Source organism: Labrus bergylta, chromosome 11 (assembly GCF_963930695.1).
Source record: "Labrus bergylta chromosome 11, fLabBer1.1, whole genome shotgun sequence".
NCBI lineage: Eukaryota > Metazoa > Chordata > Actinopteri > Labriformes > Labridae > Labrus > Labrus bergylta.
This window is the reverse complement of record NC_089205.1, coordinates 22,586,367-22,611,562: the sequence shown is the minus strand read 5'-3', so window position 1 is coordinate 22,611,562 and position 25,196 is coordinate 22,586,367. Positions and strand designations below refer to the sequence as shown.

At 41.3% G+C, this 25,196-nt stretch overlaps 1 protein-coding gene across 9 annotated transcripts in view; it reads left to right on the top strand.

Moving 5' to 3' along the window:
• Nucleotides 1–20,824, top strand: part of robo2 (roundabout, axon guidance receptor, homolog 2 (Drosophila)) — a 248,241-nt gene extending 227,417 nt beyond the window's left edge. For 5 of the 9 annotated variants that reach the window (XM_065960198.1, XM_065960199.1, XM_065960197.1 and 2 more), the window contains 10 exons: nt 78–350; nt 1,343–1,468; nt 6,227–6,386; nt 8,333–8,596; nt 9,592–9,806; nt 13,999–14,181; nt 14,650–14,808; nt 14,989–15,249; nt 17,072–17,266; nt 17,826–20,824. In XM_065960198.1, coding sequence (XP_065816270.1) covers nt 78–350; nt 1,343–1,468; nt 6,227–6,386; nt 8,333–8,596; nt 9,592–9,806; nt 13,999–14,181; nt 14,650–14,808; nt 14,989–15,249; nt 17,072–17,266; nt 17,826–17,827 — 1,838 coding nt within the window. In that variant the 3' untranslated portion in view covers nt 17,828–20,824. The remainder of the gene's footprint in view (nt 1–77; nt 351–1,342; nt 1,469–6,226; nt 6,387–8,332; nt 8,597–9,591; nt 9,807–13,998; nt 14,182–14,649; nt 14,809–14,988; nt 15,250–17,071; nt 17,267–17,825) is intronic. The other 4 variants (XM_065960202.1, XM_065960204.1, XM_065960203.1 and 1 more) reach the window with 2 other exon arrangements.
• Nucleotides 20,825–25,196: the final 4,372 nt, after the last annotated feature.

Below are 25,196 nucleotides of genomic sequence, written 5' to 3'. Positions count from 1 at the left end.
CTATGGTTACAATTATGCTGAATATGTATTTTAGAAGACACATGCCCTCTAACCACCCTCCTCCCTCCCCTTTCCAGATCTCCCCTCTGGTCAAGGGGATAAAACAGGCACCATGCTATCTGATGGAGCCATCTACAGCAGCATAGACTTCACCACCAAAGCCAACTACAACAGCCCTGGTCAGACATCCCAAGCCACTCCCTACGCCACCACCCAGATTCTCCACTCCAGCAGTATCCACGAACTGGCTGTGGATCTGCCCGAGGCTCAGTGGAAGGCCTCACTCCAGGCCAAGCAGGAGATGGCCAGCTTGGGCTACTCCCTGCCTGACAAGAACTCATGCAACAACAGTAAGTCAGACATAAAAGTAAATGTTCTCAAGGCAATTTGTAGGCACCTGTTGCCCTTCTGTGTGAGGTCCATCAAATGTTTTTAGATGTATGTATAATCGAGTCCCCAAAAGATAATCCTCATCCTGCAACATCAAAGACAAAGTAGATAGATCACAAGCCAAAAATGTACAGTTCTAAAAAGACCTTTATTTGGAATTTAAACTTTCCCATCAAAGGCCTCTGAAGCCTTTCCAAACCTGCTGTGGTTTGGGGGAGTTGTCTTAAAAAGAGTAATTCCCCCCCAGATGACATCATCTTGGTTACTCTCCAAGGTTGAATAAACGCATCATGAATGAATAAGGGGTGCAGTTAAGTCATTCATCTATTTCTTGCTGGGTTTCCATGTCTGCATCACTCCTCCTTCATTTTCAGAGTAATTGCTAATCCTTTTTATCTTGACTCAAATTACGAAAAAAATAATCCAAATGAATTACTGTGGATTTGATGCAGGGTTAATCAAAGCCAAGAGGAGTTTCATACTTAAGGTGTAGTGAATGTTTTTTGGCTGTGTTTGTATTATATATTGATGATCTTATTTTCCAACGGTCTAAAACAAATTCGTAATAGATTTTGCATTGTCTCTGATGTGCATTTGCTCTTTAGAAGAAAATCCTCTTCTAATGTTCCCTGGCATAAATTTATTTTTTAAAGTTGAAAAGCTCTCAAGGGGAAACAATATATCTTCATTTTCATGAAAATAAAGTTTTGCTGATGATAGCATATATTTATTTAAATCGACAACAAACCAGAAGTTCTTAACGACTGTTTTGTCTTGTGCATAAAAATATAAAAAAGGTCAAAGAGAAGTTTCCCATATGCACCTCGTTGAATGTTTGAACCCTGAATATATCCTGCTTGCTTTATGCTCTAACTGCATGTTTGCATGTGCTTGTGCTAACTGCCAGTCACCTGATGCCACTGTGATTTTTGCCCTTTAACCCCCACTGTAGCCCTCCTTTTCATTCCTGACTACCGATTGGCCGATGGATTGTCTAATAGAATCCCACACAACCAATCACAAGATTTCAGCACCACCAGCTCTCACAACAGCTCAGAGCGAAGCGGCAGTCTCTCAGGTTGGTTTACGCAGCAGAGGATTTTACAAATCAGACTGGGACACTCTCTGGGGTTCTGCTGCTTAACTTTATGATGGACTGATGTCCTAATTGCGCTTTTGATCTGTTATTTGCATGTGCTAACCTGACATCTAAGAGGAAATATTCTAAACACAGTCCCTCTCATTCACCAAAGATGCTTTTCTCACTCAGCCTTCACTTCTTCCAGTTCATTACATGTGAATGCTTTCAAGTAATTTCTTTAGTTATACGGGGTACTGTGTACAATAGCCATGATGTGATAAAAGATAGGAGTTGACAGCTTATTGGAGCATAAAGAAAAGGGAACATTTAAATCAGACAGAAAGAATAGTGCTGATGATCTCCTGACACAGTATAGCTGCAAGTGCTAACTCTGGTTTTCTGCCATCACTGTAAAGGCTTTGTCTCTGGCTGTGTGAGTGAGCAGACGGGAATAGGGGCAGAGGGAGTCTTTCAGACAGAGTGGACTATATACACACACACACACACACACACACACACACACACACACACACACACTCACCATTAGAGATGCTTGGCTGGGTAAAGTGGCAAAAATACCTCCCTTCTTCCCTCTTCCCCTAATGGTGGCTGACTACACTAAAACCCATGTTCAGAGAATTACAATGTCATTTATAGGACACCAAGGCAGCCCTCTGCATTCCTCCTCTCCACTCTCCTCTTTTATCTAGTTACAATCCACTGCCTTAACTGGTCTCTAATTCAATGCTCTAGCACACAGCAGGCTGGAGAGAAGGATGGGAAGTGACCATGCCTTACAGGCAGATTCTTCCCATAGACAGGGCTCGGCCTGGACCTAAACATCTTATTTTATGCTGTAGTCTCATGAGATGAAGAAAAAAAAAAATTAGCAACACAGTGTTGAAGGAATATCTTCACATTTGCTGAATATCCTTCTTCACATTCTAGTAGAAAGTTAGATAAAAAGATTGACACCAATTTCTCCTCTGTTCGGTTAAAAAGCGACATCCAGGGGTGCCGGTAGCCTAGTGGTTAGTGCACTCACCCCATGTATGTAGGCTATAGTCCTCCAAGCAGGTGACCCGGGTTTGGATCTGACTTAAGGCTCCTTTCCCACATGCCATTCCCCACTCTCTCTCCCTCTCTTCCTGATTTCTGACTCTATCCACTGTCCTATCTCTAAATAAAGGCATAAAAAGCCCCAAAATTAAAAATGTGACATTTAGCCATCTGTTAGCTTAGCATAGTATAAAAACTTGTAGAATGCGTCCCCTCTAAACCTCAACAGATTCAACAAACAAGAAGGTATTTATTTGTCAGAGCTTCAGAGGTTTGGTTTGTGGATTTGATCACTTTTGGAAAGAGCCAGCTAGTTATGTCTTCCAGCTTCTAGCCTTTATGCTAAGCTAAGCAAACTGGGTGCTGGCTGTCGCTTTATATTCAACAGACAGTGACATTGCCTTTTTACTGCATCTTTTTATTAAGCTAATAAAGATCAAAAGAATTGAAGAGACAATAAGTGTGAATCTGTTAAAATGTTGCTATAAAATAATTACCTTTTATGATTAACTAACAGAATGTGTGATATGTATTACACCTGTTGCTATTTTGATCATCAGATGATGAATAAAACCAGTGTCTGTCTATAAGCTGTACATATTCAAGTTATGCTGTACACTGTATACTACACCTTCAAACAGTGATGGATCTGAAACAGCACAAGCGGAGGTTTTATCAGACTTGAACCAAAGTAAGTTTTGTGTTTGAAGGGGGGGAAGAGTTGAAGTTACAGTGCCTTGTTCTGCCTCTAAGGAGATGGAAGGAATAATGAATGTCAGGTCTGAAGGAGGAGAGCGGGATGAAAAGGAACAGAAATAGAGCAGCTTTCATGGCAGCATGGATCTCCACTGGGGACATGAAACTGCTCATTAAAAGCTGTCTTAGTGTAGAGGAGAATAGGTAGCTGATGTTTTCTGAGGCAGTTTCAGACCCTGCAGACTCCTGCACTCCTTCCTCTCAAACTCTGGGAAGCTGCATAGTCCCTGATAATGTGAAGTCCATGGTTGGTTGTGACCTTGTTTCTCTTCTGTACTCTCCACCTATGTTGCATCTCACCCTGTTATGTAACCTGTTCTGTTTTTTTTTTTTCAACAAAAAATTATGATACACAACTTTTGTTATTTTGATATCCATTTTGAAATGATTCTCCCACTCAAAGATTATATCCAGCTGCACAGTCCTTCAGGAGTCTCTGCTCTGTGGCTTTCCCCCTCAGCACTGACGCATCCAATGAAAACAAAGTAAGCTCAAGGCTATGCAGCCCTGCAGTTAGAAGCTGGGAGCGCCCAAACCTAGAGTATAAATACCCGAAGCTGAGTCTATATTTAGTATGTGTTCCCCTTTGAAGAGAGTCCTAGTTTTGTCACAGGAGATGGGTTCACTGTGTAATTCCTGTGTAGCTCCTAGCCACAGCCTCTCTCTGTATTTTTCATATTTGGACTAAGCTGTTATAACTTCGATGCCAGACCATCCTTCCCTAGAAGAGGCTCATTTACAATATTGATGGCTGGTCTTGTGTGAAGGGCTAAGGATGATTGAACAATCACGTCAGCTCCCCATTTATTGGTAAAAGTCGAGCGTCGCCCAGAGGTGCGATTAGGAAACCCAATTACATTCAGACTATGCTTACACTGTGCTGCCGTCTGCCTTGGGCTTACAGTTGTTTCTTTTATGACTTCCCTTCTTGATTAATCTTTTACTGACACCCCTTCTATCTCCTCATGCCTGATGTTTCATCCTCTGCCCCATCATTGTTCTCATTCTCATTGTAAGGATGTTTTTGTTCTTCTTGATTCTAAAAGACTTTAAATAACTTAAAAACTCACTTTAGAGTTTTGTATTCCTCCGTCCTGTGGCTTCCATGATAATCAATAGAACAAAAGAATGTATGTAAGTTTCTTATGATGGCAGTGATCTACTTTTAACTGCCTGTGAGTAAAGTCAGTTTATTAGATTACTTTAGAGTGCATGATTTTACGTTGCACACGATTGAATATTGGCAGCTTTTTTGTGGCATGGGGAAAAGTGATTACAGGCCTTTGGCAGCAAACTCTAACCATCAGATGACAGATACAAATGTGTTCAACAGAGTTTCCCCAAGATGTCTTTCACTAATGTGTGTGGCTGCTGACGTCAGTTTGGGTTATTTCCATGATAGAGATTTAAGGTTCTTACTGGTGGAGAAGAAATTCACCCTGCCACAAATGGATCTATAGACGGGTATAGTGCTTAACATTTGGTCCTCTTTTTCCTTTTATATTAACCCAGTCTTATGCTTAAGTAGCATTAGAGAAAGATACTTATTTACAAACTTCAACACTCAGAAATCATTGCTCCAAATGAAGTTCTTTGTAATGTGTGACAAGCTTAGATAGCTGTATTCAACATCAGACAGGGGTTCCTTGTCTCCTACTTCTGGATAAATAAATCTTGTCTTTAATTATTTTTATCAGTTGATTAGTTGTTAAATCATTAAATATTTCTTTTTTTTTTTTTTTTACAGGATTTGCTTTTCATTTATTTTCAGATTTTTATAGATCAAAGCGGGCTGAAATAATCATTTATTTAAGGGGGAAACAATGACTGTTATTGCAGCCCTAATGTAAGAGTAATCCCTTTTTTTCTACAAATGAAGGAACATAATACAAAAGTGATGTTCAGTTTACATTTTCTTTATTCTTAAGATTGCTACAAGAGCTTGTAAGAAATGTTTGAGCATTCATTCATAAATGAAGAGAGATTAAAAAAGAGTTTCACTTTATAATAGTACAGTAATATGACTGTGATGAAAAAAAACAGCCGTGAAATGTAGTCAAAGAAAATGAAGATAACATCTTATAAACCACAGAACCAATTAGACGTTCACATTTTCTAAAACTCAACACGATTGAGATTAGGTTTGCAATCTGCATGTTTTTGTATTCATGTGGTTTTTTATTTGCCTCAACTTAAAACGGATTTGGGCTTGAAGTCAAATGAGTTTTAAAGGAAATAAACGTTTCTTTCGAGGTGACCAAATCGTATAAAACCCAGTATTGACCTGGCTGGCAGATTTATAAAGATGGATGGGTCGGAGGGGAATCTGGTGTTGGAGGGATATGAGTGGAAATGGATGGGGTTAGCAGCTCTCCAGTGTAATAAAAGAAATGAAAGTAGTAATAGACTCTCAGTAAATTCCATTAGGGACACACTGACACTACACAAGCCATTCATTATGATGATGCTGTGAAGTGAGATATTTCATTGTGGAGCCCAAAGCCTGGTGTTAAAGGGGACACTGAGGGATGGGTGGAGCACAAAGGTCTGCCTCAGCCTCGTTTACCGCCGTTCTCTCCTGTTTCTATGGAGATTTGAGGCTTTTCAGGCAATTAATCAATGGGAGCATGCTTTTCATCAGGCAACCTTGAGCTTTTCTATGTAAGCACTGACAGGCAGGAGCCCATTGAAATGTTGGCTTTGAAATTGTGTATGATTTTTCCAAGGGCATGTTGAAATTGAGTCCGGATGGATCTGTAATTTTAGGAGCGTGTTTGGTTTAAATTGAGTTTCTCTAGAAGATACATTTGTCACTTGGCAACAGATGCTACTATGATTTGCAATGCTATCCAACTTGTTTTATTAGTTTTTAATTGATTTTCTTTTACAATCTCATTTTCAACGACCGTGTCTCTTAAATGTCTCTGTTCTTCATTCAAGGTGGAAAGGGAGGGAAGAAGAAGAAGACCAAGGCTGGCTCTAAACCCAGTAAAGCTAATGGGTCCAACTGGGCCAATGTTCCCCTGCCCCCTCCTCCTATTCACCCCCTCCCTGGCACTGAGATGGACCATTATCCCAATGAGCTTCATGAAGGAGCAGGGTATGTCTACCAGGGATTTAAATCATCACTGATACATTACGCTGGTTTGAAGATCGTTTGCCCTTAAGAGATATTAAAAGCAAAAAATGTATGCAGTCGGATTTATTTTTGCAAAATGGTAAAAACAGCAAACATTTGATATGGCTCACTGAAATACTGACTTGTATGTTCCTTTAGTTTGGACCTGATGTTTTAAATTAACTAATTAAACCTATCTCCATCCAAGCCATCAACACTTCTCCAGCTTTTATTTGAGCCTTTTTGACTTATTGTTTTAAAGGTGAGGTCAAATTTAATTGATGTATGAATTAAAAATAAAAATAAAAAGTATTAAATATTATAGTCATATTGTGGGCTGCTGAACTTCAAGATGAACTCATAATTAATAAGAATTTAAGTCGAAACTAACTTAACACATCCAGTGAAGCGTTGGAATACAGCCATGCTTCATATAGTGCTCTCACTGTTTGTGTCCAACATGCAGTCATTGGTTTCCTGGCCTGACTATCTCAGCAGTCAAGTCTTTATCGCTGGAACAAACAAGACAGTGTTTGCCAACAGAACCAACACCACACATTGCTTTGTGTAATAACAGGGTTTAGAACTGTTTTCTCTGCAGCTAATTACTGTACGACTGTACATCTGGAGAAAAGGGAAGGATCACTGTGTGTGTATGGGCTCCACAGGCAGCCAGATACTCACACACATACTCCCATATACAGGCGCCCACATGAAGACTCACATACAGATGGCTCCAGATCAAACTATCTGCTGATCCTGTCTACAATCCACGGCATGACTATATGAGAGGAAAATAAAGAGAGAAGGGAAAAAAACTATGTTCTAGCAATCCCCTGCTGCTACTGGCTCATAGAGACACAGATGGTTTCAGATTAATCTATTTGCTGATATTCAGAGTGGAAAAAAATAATTGCATTGTTTCAGAGACACAGAGTCGGGGATTTATATCAGCAGAATTTGATCTACCTCTGAGTCTGAAATAGACGTGAAAGCTGTTATTATAAATGTTCTGTGTATTAAAACATTTTATTTAGCGTATATCTCTACTTTTTTATCAAATAACACATTTTGAACATTTAATTAGGCTCCAACAGAGGCTCAAACATACTCATCAGAAGTAGCAAAGTACCAGAAGCTTAGTTAAATGTGAGTGTGTGTCTCTCTCCTTGGTCCAGTAGGTGCTACGTCCTCTTACTCCAATTTTCAATCTGCGAGAGTCATCGGCTTTAATAGGCTATCTGGCAAATGAAGAGTCCCCTGCACTGTAAATCTGGGGCGGCTCTTAATGGCAGCAGATTAAAACAGTTATGTCCTATGGAGTGTGCACTGACAAATTTCTTTAATGAACATTTTCTTTATGGCCAGTATTATTTCAGGATGTATAAGCACAGCCATGAGGACGTGAAGCCTGACTACCTCCATAACTCCTCTCAGACCTGTTGTTAATAAATCCTACTAAAGTTCGACAAGGTCAAACAGCCTTGTGTTTGTACGCAGGGTTTTTTGTTCTTAGTGTTTATATTAGTATCCTCATTGTTAATTCCTTTTATAGTGTTTTAAATTGTTATAACACAGAGCTTTTGAATTTCCCTCAGGATCAATAAAGTATCTCTCCATTCAGCTATGTAGCTTATCTTAGGTTTGCTTTCCTCCATGTTTAGAGTTCATTTCTTATTTAGTAAAATGTCTTGCACTCTTGTTATCAGCTTCACATTTTGGAAAACTTGCAGTACATGTAACCTCCACCGTTTTTTTTACTGTTGGTCAACTAAATGGATTTTTTTTCATTTGGCATTGTCGGTTTTGTGATTTTTTTTTACAGTCATTAATATTCACATCATGTTTTAAAAACAATACTCCACTGTGACTGTAAGTGTGTTGTTTCCCTAGAGTTCAGCATCAAAATGCTTCTCCTCTTTCACTAGGTATGAGAGTGATGGTTGGGGCCCGCCCATGCCTGTGCAGACTTATCTCCACCAAGGTATGGAGGACGAGCTGGAGGAAGAGGAGGAGAGGGTTCCCACTCCACCCATCCGAGGGGTTGCCTCCTCCCCCGCTGCCGTTTCCTTTGGACAACAGTCCACCGCCACCCTTACCCCTTCTCCCAGAGATGAAATGCAGCCCATGCTCCAGGCTCATTTGGATGAACTAACCAGAGCATACCAACTGGACATGGCAAAGCAGACATGGTAAAAACTGCAGAATCTAAACACATTGTTATTTAGTATATTAAGATTTATGATACTTTTCTATCTATCTATCCATCCATCCATTCTATCTAATCTAAATCTATACCTCTCTGTCTGTCTGTAATATATGCATTGCTGTCTTTTACTGCATGCATGCTGTATATTGTTTTCTGCATGCATTGGTCCCAGGGTTTACTCTGGCCCTGCAGCATTCTTCATGTCAACTGTGTGTGGAGTGGAGATAAACCCATTAATCATTTCATTTTAATGGGCCCATGCTACCAATTTTGCGACTACTGTACTTTGCTCCCTCTAAGAGACACAATTTCTTACCCACGGTTATTTACTTCCCCCCTCCACACCCGTACGGCATATTCCATTGTTGTTGTTCTCATGCAAGTCAGATGAAGGCCATGCTTCATTCTGTCAGCAACGCAGGAAAAATGAGAGACTGGCATTCATTCATAATAGTGAAGTGTATGTGTGTGTGTGGGGGGGGGGGGGGGCAGGGAAGCCCTGTCAGGCAGGAGATGTCATGTTACCCAGTAATGACTATGTTGGTTAGAGAGCATCTCTGACAACACCAGAGGGCCAGTAATTACAACCAATTCCCACTGCAAAAAGCGTCAAAGACATTGCACTCCTCAAACAAACGTGGCTGTCAGCAGAGCGGGCTGCCACTGAGGTGACAACCACGTGTCGGCAGGCTTAGAGAGCATGCTTTTGTACCATCTACAGCAGCAATTAGTAGGTCATTGTGTTAGCACGCAAGGAGCAACATGGAATTATTGAGAATTGTCGAAAGCTATTCAGCAGTTTACTTTTAAAAAGGCTAAAAAAAGCTCGACACACATTCACAAGTTTTTCTCCATCCTGTGGCCAAAAAATAGCCAACTGAATACTCCTTTAATTTTCTTTGTATTCATTATTCTTTCACATTTCTATGTATATTTTATATTTCATTTGAGTAACATGCTATCTCTTTCTATTCCCAGGCACATGCAGGTTGGCTCCCTTCCTCCCCAGGCTCCAGCTCCTCCAGTGGGCTACGTGTCTAGCACAATGGTTTCTGACCTGGAGACTGACCTGCCGGATGAGGAGGAGGAGGAGGAGGAAGAGGAGGAGGATGAAGGCTATGGAGCCAGGCATCCCCGTGGGATTGAGCACACGCCAGGGTCTAGCATGGACAACCTGGACAGCTCTTTAACAGGTACATCTGATTCTCAATCTCTGTTGATTTTGTATAATCTCCATTTACATACAGTATTTGCACCATTAATATTATTCTATTTCAATGTTTTAGACACTAATGTATTTGGACTTTTTCTTTTGATCCAAATGACTATGTGTGGGAAACATTAATTTCCTATTGTTGTCACATCTTGTCTAACGTTAGATGGATTGCTGTTCTTAATCAGTCTTCTCTGCGTACGTACCGATTGTCCCTCAATCAAAAAATTTTAAGCACTTTTGGCAGACTCTGGGGAATTATAATTATAATTTCCCAAAAAAAGAGATAAGAAAGTCCATGAATTTTAAGCAGGATAGTGAGAGGGAAATTAAGAAGAGAGAAAGACATGGCGAGCAGGGGAGAGCGACTGTGATTTTACTCGCGCACAGGAGCCAGCACCGCCCATATCTTCCCGAGGAGATTTGAAATAAATTTCACGTGCGGCATATTCCATTCCAGACCAGAGGCACCATTTCCATTTTTACAACTCACTGAAAACTTTTACAGCCGTCTGTCAAGGGGACATATGAAGGGCACGACATTGTAGCTGCAGCGCTGGGCTGTGGACCGCTGCTTTCACACTGACCAGGCCACCCTCTCCATCTGTAGACTACAGAGTCAAAACTGGAAGGAAATATGGATGAATGATGTGTGGCATCGGGATATCATGCAGTATAATCAGCAGGTTATGACGATTACAAATATATTTCTTTTAGTTATCCCTTTGAAACTTTCAAGTCCCCCAAAAAAGGCTGTGAGAACTCAAAAATAAACTCCATAATGGTGCATTTATGTGTGAAAGGAAACAAGGAGCAGGCAGAAAAATGCTCTGAATCTGATGTAACAGAGAGTGCATGAGAATAAGAGGGTTGAGAGTGCTGTTTGTTGCTCTTTCCTGTCAGTGGCAGCCTTAAAGAGTAGTTTTCCATGGGATGATGGAACAGTGGTTTTGGTAGCGCTGACACATGCTACTGCTGATGTATTTAGAGGAATATAAAGCAGCAACTGGGCCCTAATCTACTGCATCTCTCCTCCACTGTATTACTCTGAAGACAGCACTATTTCTTCTTATCTCTCTGCAAGTCTGCCTCACACCCCGTCCGCTGACAACACAGACACGGTTTAAGCTCCAGGGTGAGCACGAGGAAGAGAGGGAGGAAAGGAGAAACTGCTCAGATTTATTGCCGCCACCATTTTGAGGCTATACAAATAGGGGAGGGTAGGTGGCAAGATTCCTGTCGAGCCTCGCTTGATAGATTTGTCATTGTTTAATAATATGGAAATAGGTCTGTTTTCTTAATGGTACACCGAAGGCCAGTAAATCAAACACTTTCACTGATGCCCCAGAATGAAAGAGCCACCTTCTCCTCAGGGACCATTTTTCACCCGCAGGTTCTCTGCACTGGCTTCCCAATGTGTTATTCTATGCTCTGAGATAATACAGCACATTTTTTTTCACGGATAAATGTAAATCCTGATGTTGTGGCGGGCAGTATAAAGCCATGTGGAGCTTGAGCCAGAGAGATGAAGTTAACACAAAGGTATTACCTGGCTTTGTGTGTAGGCGGTAAAGGTCGTGTAAATCTGAGATGCTGTTGCTGTGAGGCTGTTATACCTACAGTGAGCTGAAAGCTGGGCTGTTCTGGGCGATTACTCTCCCATAAAGCCTTCCACGTTTGTGAGGAGCGAGGTCACGTCTCTTGACGGCAGGTAGAGACGCCTTCTCGTCAGGGGGAATGATTTTCCATCTTAACGACATGCAGATTAGGGTTTCCGTGCGTATAAATCAGTTTTAGTGGCAGGAGAGGCCTGGGCTGGTTTTACTGCCCCCAAACCAGCTCCCGTTTACTGGCCTTGCTCTATCAGTGCGTTGTGCTCAGGAGGTGTCAGCCAGTGGTTTTTACAGTCTATGGTTTGGTCCATTGCTCTGGTTTAAGTCTAGATAAAATGACAGCAAAGCCGGGTCTGCAGCTACAGGAGAAAAGCCCCCATTTCTAGGGCAAAAAGAAAACTTGATTGAATTTTTTATCAAATTATGTTACAATGATCACACTTTGATTGGTCTGCTATGTCAGAGAATAGAAGTGCTCCAGAGGTTCAGCAGTAGAAAGTGGCAGTTAGTGCAAGTGAAAAGTCATTCTGTGATGTGATTTGCTGAGGCAGTGTTCCTCCGCCGAGCCGGAGGAGTTGGAAGCTTCACTGCTTTGGCTGGCATGCCTATACTTCAATATCTGCTCTATTCTTTGTGGGAGGATTGGACCCAGCGGAATTGCTGTCTTTCTTTCTTTAGAGAAAAACTCTCTGAAAAGAATTTCAAAGAAAATAGCTGTGCGAGATGGAGGCCTCGGAGTAGACTTGGATTCCAGTTAGCGCTGTAAAAAGGGGTTGTGTAAGGGGTTCTCTGCCTTATGCAAGCTTATATTTTACAGAAGTTTCCATTAATCTCAGGGAATTTCACTGCAATACGAGTGAAAAGATGTTGCAACTTTGGCTGTTAAAGGTGCAATTCCCTGAAGTCACTCCCGGTGACTGAGTAACAACCTTTTGGAGACAAAAGACCCTCATATGGGGAGGTATGAAAGCTTTTTGAAGGCTGTTTCTCAGTGTTCCAGGATTATTAAAGCGTACATTATCATATTTCCAAGTTCAAAGAAAGATTTAAAACGTGTAAAGGGACATTTCAAAGAGGAGTAGCAACCTCAATCTCTTGTTTTGGCAGCTAATAAATGGAGAAGGTGTGTTGATTTGAATCTCTGAACTCTGCCAGCCATCCTGCCAAGGTTTACGGTTCCCTTTGTATCACACTGACCTTTTAATAAATCCTGCTGTGAACTTTTTGTCCCCATCGCTCCTTTTACAACCTTTACTCTCACACCTCCCCAGTTCTCCATTACAGCAGTCTGTTCAATCACATCACTCTTCTTGTGTTCTGTGTGAGGGAGAGACACTGTGTGTGTGTGTGTGTGTGTGTGTGTGTGTGTGTGTGTGTGTGTGTGTGTGTGTGTGTGTGTGTGTGTGTGTGTGTGTGTGTGTGTGTGTGTGTGTGTGTGTGTGTGTGTGTGTGTGTGTGTGTGTGTGTGTGTGTGTGTGTGTGTGTGTGTGTGTGTGTGTGTGTGTGTGTGTGAGCACTTGGGTTTGTGCCACTTGAGCAAAGTCTGCCAAACCCGTCCCACTGAAAGCTGTCACATTAGCCGACTGTTCGCTGTGTTTTTGCTTGCCAAAGTGGCATATTTTTATTGGCAGACTGATACTTTTATATTTAAAGTGCTGGCCTAGCTGCTTATGTAAAGGAAAAAAATCTATGCATGAAGAAGTACTAACAGTAGCACAAATATACGTCCAAAAGTCTATTGATATATGTCCACATCTTATGTCTGCAGACTCAGTACATTCAGATGTTTCTTTATCTTTTACTGGCTGCAGCATGTTAAATAGTGTATTGATTTCATCCCACAATTATGAATCTTCTTTAAAGTTTTATGTATGAGTCAAGGTGTCTAAAACTATAGCAGTGACAAGTACTTTATTTTTTTTTTATAAAGTTCTCTTTTCTTAAAGTTTGTGCATCTTTTAGACAATAATGGCATTGCACTTTTAAAAAGAAACATACCGCCAGGTGTTTGATTCAGTACGTTGCTTTGTGGACGCTTCATCTGTGTCACCTGAGGCAGTTTTGTAGCTAAGTCTGCTCAGCACAGGTGTGCTCATTGTTCTTTGTCAAAAGACGAGCAAATCAGTCGATGCCAGTCCTGCTGTTTCACTGTGTGCATTACAGTGTGTGTTTGTGTGCACCTGTGTGTGTGTTTGTGTGCACCTGTGTGTGTGTGTGTGTGTGTATGCATCCTATATTCTTCCATGTGTGTGTACTAGATGAAAGAGGACAGGCCAGAACAGAATGACTACACAGAAGCACTCAGCTGCAAGAATAGACATGCCCTGCAGCAAACAAGAAATCATTTAAGTCGAGGACGCTAATATTACCTTTTTTTTATAAGATCACTCAATACATTCATCCATCTGAATGTTCAATCACAGCACAGATGTTTCAAATGTCAGAACATATTTCCATAAAGGTTATGGCCACTGAGCTGAGAAGTATGAAAGAATCCATTCACACAAGCAGTTCAACACACTCATAGGCACATTTGCTGAAGTCTGTGGTGTTCCTCAGGGTCCATGGTGAATGGGTGGGGCTCAGCCTCGGAGGACGACCGTAATTTCTCCAGCCACAGGTCCAGTTTGGGCAGTTCGTCCGATGGCTCCATCTTTACTCAATGCAGTTTTGCCCAGGCCCTGGTGGCAGCGGCAGACAAGGCGGGATACCGCCTGGATGGCACAAGTCTCAGCAAGAGAGGTTGGTGTGGAGATCAGCTCCTCTCTGCTGGACTGGAACTCCTACTGGTGGCACACGATTTGTTCCTTTCTGCTTTGAACCTTCCTCCTGCCATCCATTGGCTGACATTGGCTCTTGATTTTCTCTCAGCTGCTTGTGGATTCTGTGCCCTGGTTGTGCATGGCACCTGTTTAAATGGCTGAACTGCAGACTTCTCTGTCCTTGACTTTTACTAAGCTTCTCTTCGACTACTGTGACTTTTGAATCAAGCTTTTTGGGGTTATTGTTAAAACCGGGTGATATTTTATCCTTGCAACTCTTCCAAGCTTCCTCTTTTCTAATGCAAACCTTTGTTTTATCTGATAGGTTTGGGGTCTTGATTGATAACCTCTCCCTTCCTTGATGACAGTTTGAGCTCCACTGTCTTGGCATTGGCTCATCAGTGCCTTTATTAACCAGCTGGCATGTGCTCTTGTCCCCGTCTTGCAGGTAAAGGCTTGTCTCACAGGCCCCGGCCCGGCAGCCCATTCTCAACAGATGGCAGCACAGTCGGCACACACAGCCTGGGCCACCAGAGGGCCACCAGGCCCACACGCAAACCCCGAAGCCAGGGCACAGCACCCCACCGGAGAGATCCTGGTGCAGACGGTGAGGCAGCGAGTGAAACACATTTTAAGAAGTCTTTGTAGAAACTTTTAAACATCTGTTGTTCTTTATTAATAGAATGACTTATGTTAATATGCATTGGATGGAAACTTTGTTTGACTCTTCAGTCCTTTGACAAGCAAAATACATTTAAAAATAATACATTTTTGAAATTTGGCACAGACCTACCTCCTCCTCCTGAGCCTCCTCCCAGTCAGGGGCAGGGCCGTATCCAGGGGGCCCGCAGCATAAGCAGCATGGCACCCCCCACAGATAGAAAGGCTTCATCTCTGGAGCGCCCGCCTATATCAGGGGTCCTGCCTGATGACATAAAGAACTCCATGGACAGACAGACGCGCACCACTCTGGATCATCATCGCCAGGCTCAAGACAGACTGGGCTCCATGGAACGAGCTGATGACGGACGCAGGGGACACAAAACAGGTGTGACTAAGACAAAACCTTTCTTTAGTCTCATAGTCAGGGAAAACAGCCCTTTAAAGTTATTACAGTCTTAATGCTCTTTTACTTCCTAATGTTCATGGAAGTAAAAAATCATTCAGTTAAAGATCATGGAGGATTTTCAGCTGGTTCTGAAACAGACTAAAATCCATACTAATGTCTCTTCATGAGCTACAGAAGCGAGTGAGACCATCAGCATAGAGATTTACTATTTCTTTATAGTAGATATGTTTAATGCTGTAAACCTCTGTCGAGGGCGAGGTGTCAGATGAAGTCAATAACAGCGTACTGCAGGAACGGTTGTTCTTTTTAAAACATTTTAAGTTAAAAAATCACAAAGAGGGAGACAATCGACAGTTCACAGACAGGCGGTTGAGTACTTTTGTCAAAAAACCTGACTTCTACTACCTGACACATATACAGGACAAAATCTACAAAAAGATTAAATGTGCTACTTTTTCACAGGTAGCGCCAAAATCAATGCTAAGTAATCGTCTTAATAAATTTTCAGCAACAATTGTTGTCAAATTGTAAATCAAGAGTTGTACTGACACATGCAGAGACGTACTGAAGACTCACTTCTCCATCACCGTAGCTATGCTAACCGGCTAACAGCATGTTTACAAATGTTCTGCGAAGCCAATCACATAACTTTTAAAGAGCTCTGCACTGATGCTTTAAAGCAACAGAAACATTATTTATTTCTTAAAATGAAATGCTCCCAAAATAATGTTCCAATTTTCTGCTCGACTTCACAGCTCAACAAAATCCACAAAGTGGTTTTGCTAACGTACAACTACTCATTAAAAAAAAGCAATCAAAACATTTAGGTTTCACGTTTTCAACAAGTTGAAACTTTCCTGGTTCCCACTTAAAGGCTTTTGTTTAGGTAATTAATTTAATTATAGCAGGACTCTGGAGTGTTGCTGCTGCTGTGACTTCAGAGTGTGGGATTTTTATGAGTTCTTGTGTTGAAGTTAGCTTCCCTTCTGCATTCAGACTGGGCTCCCATGAACAGATTGCACTGTCTGCCACTTGCTCTGGTTTCCAGAATGCGCCCCCCCTCTTCCCCGCCTTCTCAACGCCACTAAAACTGTTGCCAAAGTTGGCCAGCTCGGCTCCAACTAAAGCAGGCGGCCTCAGCAACTGAAATGCACTCTAATCGCTTCAGCTTCCTTTTCACACACAAACAGCAGCCACTCCACACCCCATCTGTGTGTCTCTGTGCTCATCTGTGTATTTGTTTGTATGCGTCATGCCTTCTTTATGCGAGGACTTAGTCAGACAGTTCATCGGAGACTGTGAGACAAAGACAGGTGCAGCAATCAGCAATTTGCAACAAAAAAAAAAAACCCATAGGTGAATTCCCTCATGTGTCAGAAAGCTGAATGATTCAGAGCAGACTCCAGCGAGGTCGGGGGAAGGCTCCAGTACAGTCATTAGCTGAGCAGTGGGGAGCAGTTTGATGAGATTTCACGCAAAGATGGAGGCTGCTGAGGGTCAATGTTGTGTTGCCCTGCAGCAGTCGGTGGGCACAGCAGCCAGAGGTCCCCATGTTATTGTATTTACCCCCTCATAAGGCTGCTAGCTGCAGGGCCATGTGTGAGGCTGAGATTCCTCTCTGTGGCGCGCCCTGGCATCGCCTGTTGGCACGACCACTCTGCAGATGTCAGGAGGAGGGGGGTGATTCTAAATGCTCTTTGTCTGCATGCATCAGATGTCAAATGTGTTTCACCTCAACAATAAAAGTCACATGTTGTGTCAGACTTAAATAATGCCCTCCAAATCCTCTTTGTGTTTGCAGAGGAGGGGTGCCTGCCATACAGTAAACCATCGTTCCCCTCCCCCGGGGGTCAGAGCTCCTCTGGCACAGCCTCCTCTAAGGGCTCGACGGGGCCACGCAAAACCGAGGGTCCACGACAGCCACAGCAGTGGACGGCTTCGGAGCACGCTGACTTCCTGGGGGCCAACGGACAGGGACAGTACTCGGGGGAGTTATGTGAGTGTCCGGATGATTAACATTGTACCGCACTGCATGTGAAGAAAGTCATGATTTAACGTTGAATTATCTGATATGCTGCTCCTGGAAAACACAAATGCATCCATCTGCAGAGTTCTTCTGTGTACTGTAGCACTGAAGTCCTCACAACCTCCCAATAACAGGGTCACTGCCTCTGGCTGATGTGAAACAAACTAAATGCATGTTAATGAGAGAGTTTCTGAAGCTCTAATGATCTTAATAGTGTTAATTTTAGAAAGAGCTATGCTAGCTGTTTTCCATCTCATTAAACTCCTTAAGTTTATTTTTGTTTAGCTTGATGTAGCGTCTTTGTTTAGCTGTAAGTTTATCCAGTAAATATGTCCTTTGCTCTGTCCTGATTATATTGAGAACTTGTGTAAGCTGACTCTGTCTACCTTATGCACAGACGTGATTAGTATCATTTTTCTCAACTAGCTTTTGGGCATAAAATGTTGAACTGTAAATGAAAAACTAAATCTGTGCATATCAGCAAATACAAGTTTAAACTTTTTTTCTGTGTCCCCTGCTCTTCCCACAGAGTGATCTGCCGGGGGATGTGAACTGGAAAACACGTTGGTCTTACCTCGGAGGAAAGACGCCCTTCCAGTGTGGGCAACGAACTTTGTCCTTCTCTGTGTGCCCTCAAAGGGAAGAGGAGCAGCAGAGGGCACGTCTGAGAAACGCAGTGTCACAGAACTGTAAATGTGATGTATAGACACAGACATACTGTACATCTCACTATGTTCTTTTGTCCTCAAGAAAATATTTTCCACCTCCTACCTTACTGTTATTTTCTTTTTGTTAGAAAAAGGCAAGTAAAAAAAAAAAAGGAAAACATCTATATGAGAACACATTTTTCTGGTAACTGTCCTTGAGGGGAGGGGGGGAGGGGTGTAAAAGGGAATTTTGTTTCCTGTAAATATATTCTTTAAGTTGTTGTTGCATTGCTATGCAAGCCTGATTCAGTTTGAACTTTTTATTTCCATTAACAGGAACAGTGGGTTTTATCTGGTCATTTGTATTATATGTGAATTGAGTGGCTGTTGTGCCATAAAATAATTGTTTTATAGTCCATTGTTTGTTAATAGTTACCATTAATTATTATCATTATTATTATTATTATTATTAATTATTGTTTTTGCACTGCAATTTTTGGTGATAAGCACAAAAACATAGCTCCTGCTGACATGAAGAACCGGAAGAATATGTGAAGAGGAGTTTCTGTACTGTAAAGTAAAGAGAAGAAAATTATATACTTATGTACAGAGAGATATTAAAGAGTAAGGCTTTGACAAATGAGGCACCCATTCCCATAGGTTAGACCCATTGGGTGGCAGACACACAAGGTTTGAGAGTCTGAGGGGCAGATATGAAGCGTGAAGAACTGGACACAAAGCTGTAGCTGAACGAGTAGAAGAATTCCTAAGTCATACCAGAAACATGACGTGCTCCGTGTTTTACACATTTCATTTTTAGACATTTAAATATTTACAGAGACAGACTGGAAAGTTTTTAGTTTCGAGAGTCTGCAAGCATTTCAAGTTTTCTTTGATTTACTGCCTAAAAATCTACCACACTAAGTTTGCGCTCCAGGTTCAGAAAAAACAGTAAACTAAGCATAAAACTTTTCAAAGTGAGGGAGAGTCAGTGAAATCTGTGCACACGCTGTATACAGTCACAGCACTTACAGGCTGGTTTATGATTCTTTTATCGCCTTAACAGGTAAACAGACATCACACAGGAGTATTTCTAGTGATTGGTAGAGATTATACTCCCACATCTACATGTAATTTCAGTGGAGCAACACAATTTGTTTACATCTTTAATGTTTGAAAATGTTTGTCTTCAGTTGCATCCATTTGAATATGGTTTGCTTTTTTAGAGCACTTACTGTTTTATGTTTGTTTCATGTGTTGTCCAGCTAAGTGCTGCTAAATTTAGGGTCTCTTAACGTTGGTGCCTCCGTCACCAACACACTATAATCTGCACAGTGTTGTGTGTGAATTACTTTAAAAAAAATGTGTATGATTTACAATGCAGCTTTGAGTTACTGTTTGATAGCAGACAGGGGAGTTAAAATGGAGAAAAGCCTTGACTATTCACTAGCAGGTCTCACTGCCTCCATGTCTACAGCCACACTGTGCAGCAGATCACTTTCTATCTGCCACACAAACACACACTTCTCCTCTGCCGCTTCGACTTCTCAGCCTCTGGATCTCAATATTTTTCAGTCAATGTTTTTTTTATTGGTTGTCCTTTTTTTAAATGAAAAGCTTGTTTCTTTGTATGCCTTTTATGGACTCCAAAAACGCTGCTTACTACAATGTTTTCAAGATTAATGTTCAGGATTTTTGTGGTTCGATGACTGTTTTGTCTTTTTTTGTACTGCTAATGTTGATAAAAATTGGGGGTGGAAACTAAAGGCCATCAGATGCTGTTGTACTGTTGTCGTCATGCCATTGTCATTTTCTATCATCCACCCAGTGGCCAGTGTTCTGGAAATGAGGTGCAAAGAGTATCTCAGGTTATTTTACATTCTGGTGATGTTTATGTATGTGTATATATGTGTATATATCCATACGCATCTCCAATTGATTCTGCCATTCCGTTTTCATTTACTAAAGTATCCCTGTCATGCCCGTTTCTGTCATCCCCTCTTCTTTTCTGCTGTGGATTTTGATTCTGAGTAAAACGTGCTGGTTCATCCACCTTAAGACAAGATGTCAATAAAAGAACATACCAAATTAAGATTGATATTTCTAATGTCTAATGCGTTTCCGTGTCTCTTTAATACTCATTGTTTTCTTTCAAATCACAGTGTCGTTTTGTATTTATTAAAATGATAATAAAGGTATATTGTGAAATATGCATAAAGATTCGTGGAATATAAGATGTGTTTTATGTTCCTTGTAAAGTTTGCTGTCAGAAGTGAGCAGCTGGGCTGTAAGGAGGTGATGATGGGAGGCACACAGCGGCGAAAAGAAGGCGGGTCAGTAGTCGTCTGAGTCACTCTTCGTCCTGCATGTTCACCGCACTGCTCCTATCATGTCGAACCTGAAGAAACTTTAGACTTTTTTGAACACAAGGAGCGAAAGCGCTCATAATTTGCTTGTGGAGACAATGGAGAAAACGTCTTTGAAGAAGGATGGAAGTACTTTGGCACTCCCTCTTTTTTTTTTTTCATTTTCTCAATATTGTTGATTCTTTGTAGCCTCTCTGTGTGTTGCCTTTTTGCTATAAAAGAGGATTAAAAACAACAAAAAGAGAACGTTGTTGGGTGAAGTCTTTCTGTACAGTACGGGGTGAGGTGACACCCTGATCCTATGCCATTTCTACAGTACAGTACATCCTGCTTTTCTGTTTCTTTTTCTGTAAACCACCTTCTGGATTCACTTGCATGTCCTCGTCCAAGAAGAGAGTGAATCAAGAAAATAAACTTTTACAGTCTCATTCCCATGTCCTGTAAGATACATCCATGTTCTTTTATTTCCTTGTACCTGGATCAATATCAAATAAAATATTTTTGAAAAATGAAAAGGCTTAAAATTCTGTCTGTCTTTAATAGAAAAAACTTCTGGACAGTCAGGCTTTAAAAAATAAACTGCAGAAAACTAGTCATTATTTTTGGCAGGGCCAAAATACTTAAAGCTACGGCAACTATAGAAATCAAAAGGTTGGCCTTTGTATTTTAAAACTGATATCTGGATAGTGTTTGACTGGGCAACAATGTGTGCCGCTACGTTGTGTTTAAATACTTGCTTTAGCGGTGTGTATCCTTATGAGTGTGTTTGTGAAGAAGCTCCTGACTCAGCGGCTCTTTTTATGTCAAACTAATCCCTATACCCTGATCCTGGTAGAGGAGCAGCTTCAAACACAAATCCAAATCTCCTAAATCACAGAGACAGACTGTGTGCTTTCAACCTCTCTCCTCGTGGAGCTCACATCATAACCCGAGAACGGCTTCTGTATCAGCATCATGGGCGAATAGAAATGAACAAGAAAGAGCTTGTTCTTTTCTTCTTTCTTTCTTTCTCCATCAAACATCTTCAATATTTCTTCAGGTTTGGGGACTGACTACAGCAAAGCAGTTAACACACAAACATACAGGACATTAAAAAAAAACTCTATGGGGAACACAGTTGCTAAACTGGCCGTCACTTCCCTGGCGTCCCCAGAAGGAAAGACGTTTGAAACTGTTGGATTTGGACCTCGTGAGGGAGGATTTAGAGCACCAGACAATCTAGCATTATAAAATGTTTTTCCACAAAGGCCGTCTCACAAGGTTGTGTGATTATTGGATAAAAATATTCATTCCCAAAGGTGTGCTGTCCATAATGCCCATGGTGCTGTCAATTAACATCATGGGCTCAAGACTAGCTTCAGTCAGAAGATCACATGGTTCTATCAAATGGGGGAAAAGAAAAATTCAACTGCAATTGACTTTATACTCTGCAGTGGACCAGAGAGAGAGAGAAAAAGAGAGTGATTCTCTGAAGCTTTGTCATTCCTCTTGTGGTTGTAGTAAGACTGTGTATGTTTGGGTACCCTATGATTTGCTTCATGTCTTTAAAAATAGAGATGTTCTTGGCATGACTGAATAATGACTTGTGTAAAGATCATTTATTTTATGCTCACTTTCTCCCTTCAGCCATCTTATCCATGGCTCATGCCCTCTTTCTGAAAAAAATATATTAATGCAGAATCAAACAGCCGAATTCTCTCTGAGTCTCTTCTTATTTTTGGACCAGGCTGTAGGAGACAGAAGGAGAGTTTATTTATGCACCCGTTTATTTGTTTATCTTGCAGAACGTTTGAACTGTTGGTGCACTGAGAGAGCATGTTCTGCAGTCAGAGAGTGAGTCAAAGTTCTTCCTTACTGCGCTCAAGTCTGATGTAAAAATAGCCTTCTTGTTCAGCTACACAAACCATCTTATTTACCTATCTTTACCTCAGTGTCATGTTTAATTTCAGATGGATTAAATTCACATCATTGCTGAAAGCAAGGATCATTTCTAACCCATGGTTTGGGCTCCTGCTGTTGAAATCGTCTTCGTTCAGGTTAGAAACAATTGTAAATCTTTTACATAACCAAGAAATAAGAATGTACCCCCTCCCCAAATTAGAAAAGATGAACTACCATGATGTTAAGGAAACCAGATTAAAGCAGAAATATCAGACAGTGGAGGGCAGAACCTTTTTTTTGGACCATTAATGCATGGAATGTAAAACAACCCACACAGGCTTCATGTGTGAAAAACACATTTTCATGATATTTCTTCGGGACGGTTGAAAGCTTTTTTGCATTCCTATTTATTGCGAAGGTTCAGCGATCAATCCTGACCCTTTAAATAAACCCATCAGTGCAGACGAGGAACGAGCTGCTCCTATTTCACACCTCTTCCTCTGCCGGTGCCTTGGGGGGCGGGACGAGTAATGACTGCTCCACTCTTTGTTGCCAACAAAGCAACTTTGCCTCCGCGCTCCCATCTTTTATGTCCTACTGTTTACCAGCGCACACTTATCCACCTCTTCCTCATTTCTCACCTCCGCCTGAATGTGCAGCTAATATGCAGGTTGCTGAGATGTTTCTGTGTATGCTCCCAGAAGAAGCTTTCACACAGCAGCGTAATAGTTGCATCAGATGTTGGTGGAAATGGTCTGGAGAGAGAAAAACTGGAGAGTGAGGCAGGAGGATGAGCTTTGCTCAGCAAATACATGCTGCAGTAAGATTTGAGTTATCAGAGTGTGTGTGCATGTGTGTGTGTGTGTGTGTGTGTGTGTGTGTGTGTGTGTGTTTGCTTTGATGTCTGTAACAGTCTGTTTTTTTTGCGGGGTGAGAACGAGCTGCTGTGTGGGTATGTGTGTCTACTGATGGAAGGAAGCATCCACTGCTCCTCCAGCAGGATTTTCTTCCTCCTCTTTGTCTCTGCTCAGGTGACAATGAATGGAGGTGAGAGGGCAGCAGCACCAATGCAACACCATTCATCACACATGTCAAACAGCCAGAGCAGCTGCTGGGGACAAGCTGCAGAAATTAGCATTTCATCCCTCTCTCTCTCTCTCTCTCTCTCTCTCTCTCTCTGTCTGCCTCAGCCTTTATCTCTCTATATATTTCCGTCATTGCTCCACGTTTGATAAATGACTCTGGGAGACACATCATTTTCCACCTGTTTGGATGAAAACATGGTGTTATTGAGCAACACTTTCCATATATTGAGCTTTGTCAGACAAACAGACTCATCAACATGGTTTAACGCACTCTTCTTCTCTGATGAGAAGAGAAACATCCCTGTGCTGCAGAGTCCTTAATGACTGTGTGAGGGAACATGAATGAACATGATACAGGTTCAAGGTAAGAAGAGTACAAGTGTATACAGGCCAAGATGGACAACATCTGTCTCTAACTTGGCTTTAGCTAACTCGTTTCTATTTTTTTATCTTTTTAGGGTTTATTAACGTTCAAAATTTTGCAAATTGACTCTCGTGGTTTCCAGTAGTCAGACATAGTGTCTTTAAATGTCTCCAATAAGCAAAGCCAAAAAATGGAAAGCATGAAGTCCTCTCCTCGAAACCACAGCCTGAAATGTTCTGCGTTCTGCATGAGAATGAACTCCATTGATTCATGCTGATTAATGTTCTGTTGATCGATTCCTAAACCGCTTCATTCGGCTCTAATCTTTTCCTAAATGAATAACAAACTTGGTACAGCACATACATTAGCCTCTGGATAATCAAAAATAGTCTTTTGAGAAAATTAACTTCCTGAGTGTTTGCACGTTAACGGTCAACCAACAAGAAAAACACAATTATAGTCAAAGACACAAGGTTATGCTCACACAAATGGACATGTTGTTGCACTTTACATGAAGGAAAGATGAATGATGTCCAAGAAATCTTTATTGCAGGAAGGGGAATTTGTCCAAGGGCATAAAAACAAAAAAAAACATGAATAACAAAGACAGCAACAAACCTTACAGGACAACACATGATGAACATGAAACCATTTCAAATGTATGCTGACATGTAAGGGATGTCATGTGGTGGGTTCAGTAAAGTGCAGAGAAGCCATGAGTACTCAGACCGGAGGGGATGCCGCGGGTCTGCTATAATCCTGTTAGCTAAATTCTGTTAGGATTATACTACATTCATCGAGGTGATTCACAGGTGGTTGAAAGTTTCACTTTGTGCTGATGGCTCGGAGCGCTGCTAAAACACAGGTGACCAAGAATGTAGCGTTGTCCCTGAGCAGCCTTAGACACAAAGAAAGGGATTCATGCTGATGCTTACATATTTTATGAAGACACAGTGTTAGTTGAAGAGTGTGAGTGGTAATGATAGTCCGCTGTGTGATAGCTGGCGTCTGATCTATCACTTTATGTAAAAATGATTGTAAAGTCTTCACCTCATGTAAAGATGACCTGGTGTTTTTAAGCCTTTCTGATGTTGTATAACGTCCTCATTAGAGTTCTGATTACTGGACCTCTATGTTAACAAGTGCTGATAATTAGCAATCACCCTAACATAAACTTTATTGAAGAGAGTCATTCTGTTGTTAAATGTGCCTTTTTTTTGTGTTTGTTTTGCAAATTTTGAAGTCATTTTGTAACTGTTGCTTGCTGCTGATAGACAGATCGCTCTGTGATAAATGTAGAGCGTGCGGAGGCGTTGCGTTTCACCTTGCCAGTCTTTTCAAAAGACAGTTTTCATACAAGCTGAGGGCACAAAAAAAAAAGTTCATGAAAGCGGAGAGATTTTATTCAAGAGAAAAGAAAACTGTTCGCTGAAATAAACAGAATTGATTGTCAGGTATTGTAATGACATCCAGGGACGATAAAAGCTGTTGAAAAGAAAACCACAGTGTGTGCATGATTTCACTCTGTTGACATGAATAGTTGGGTGTGTATTTGTG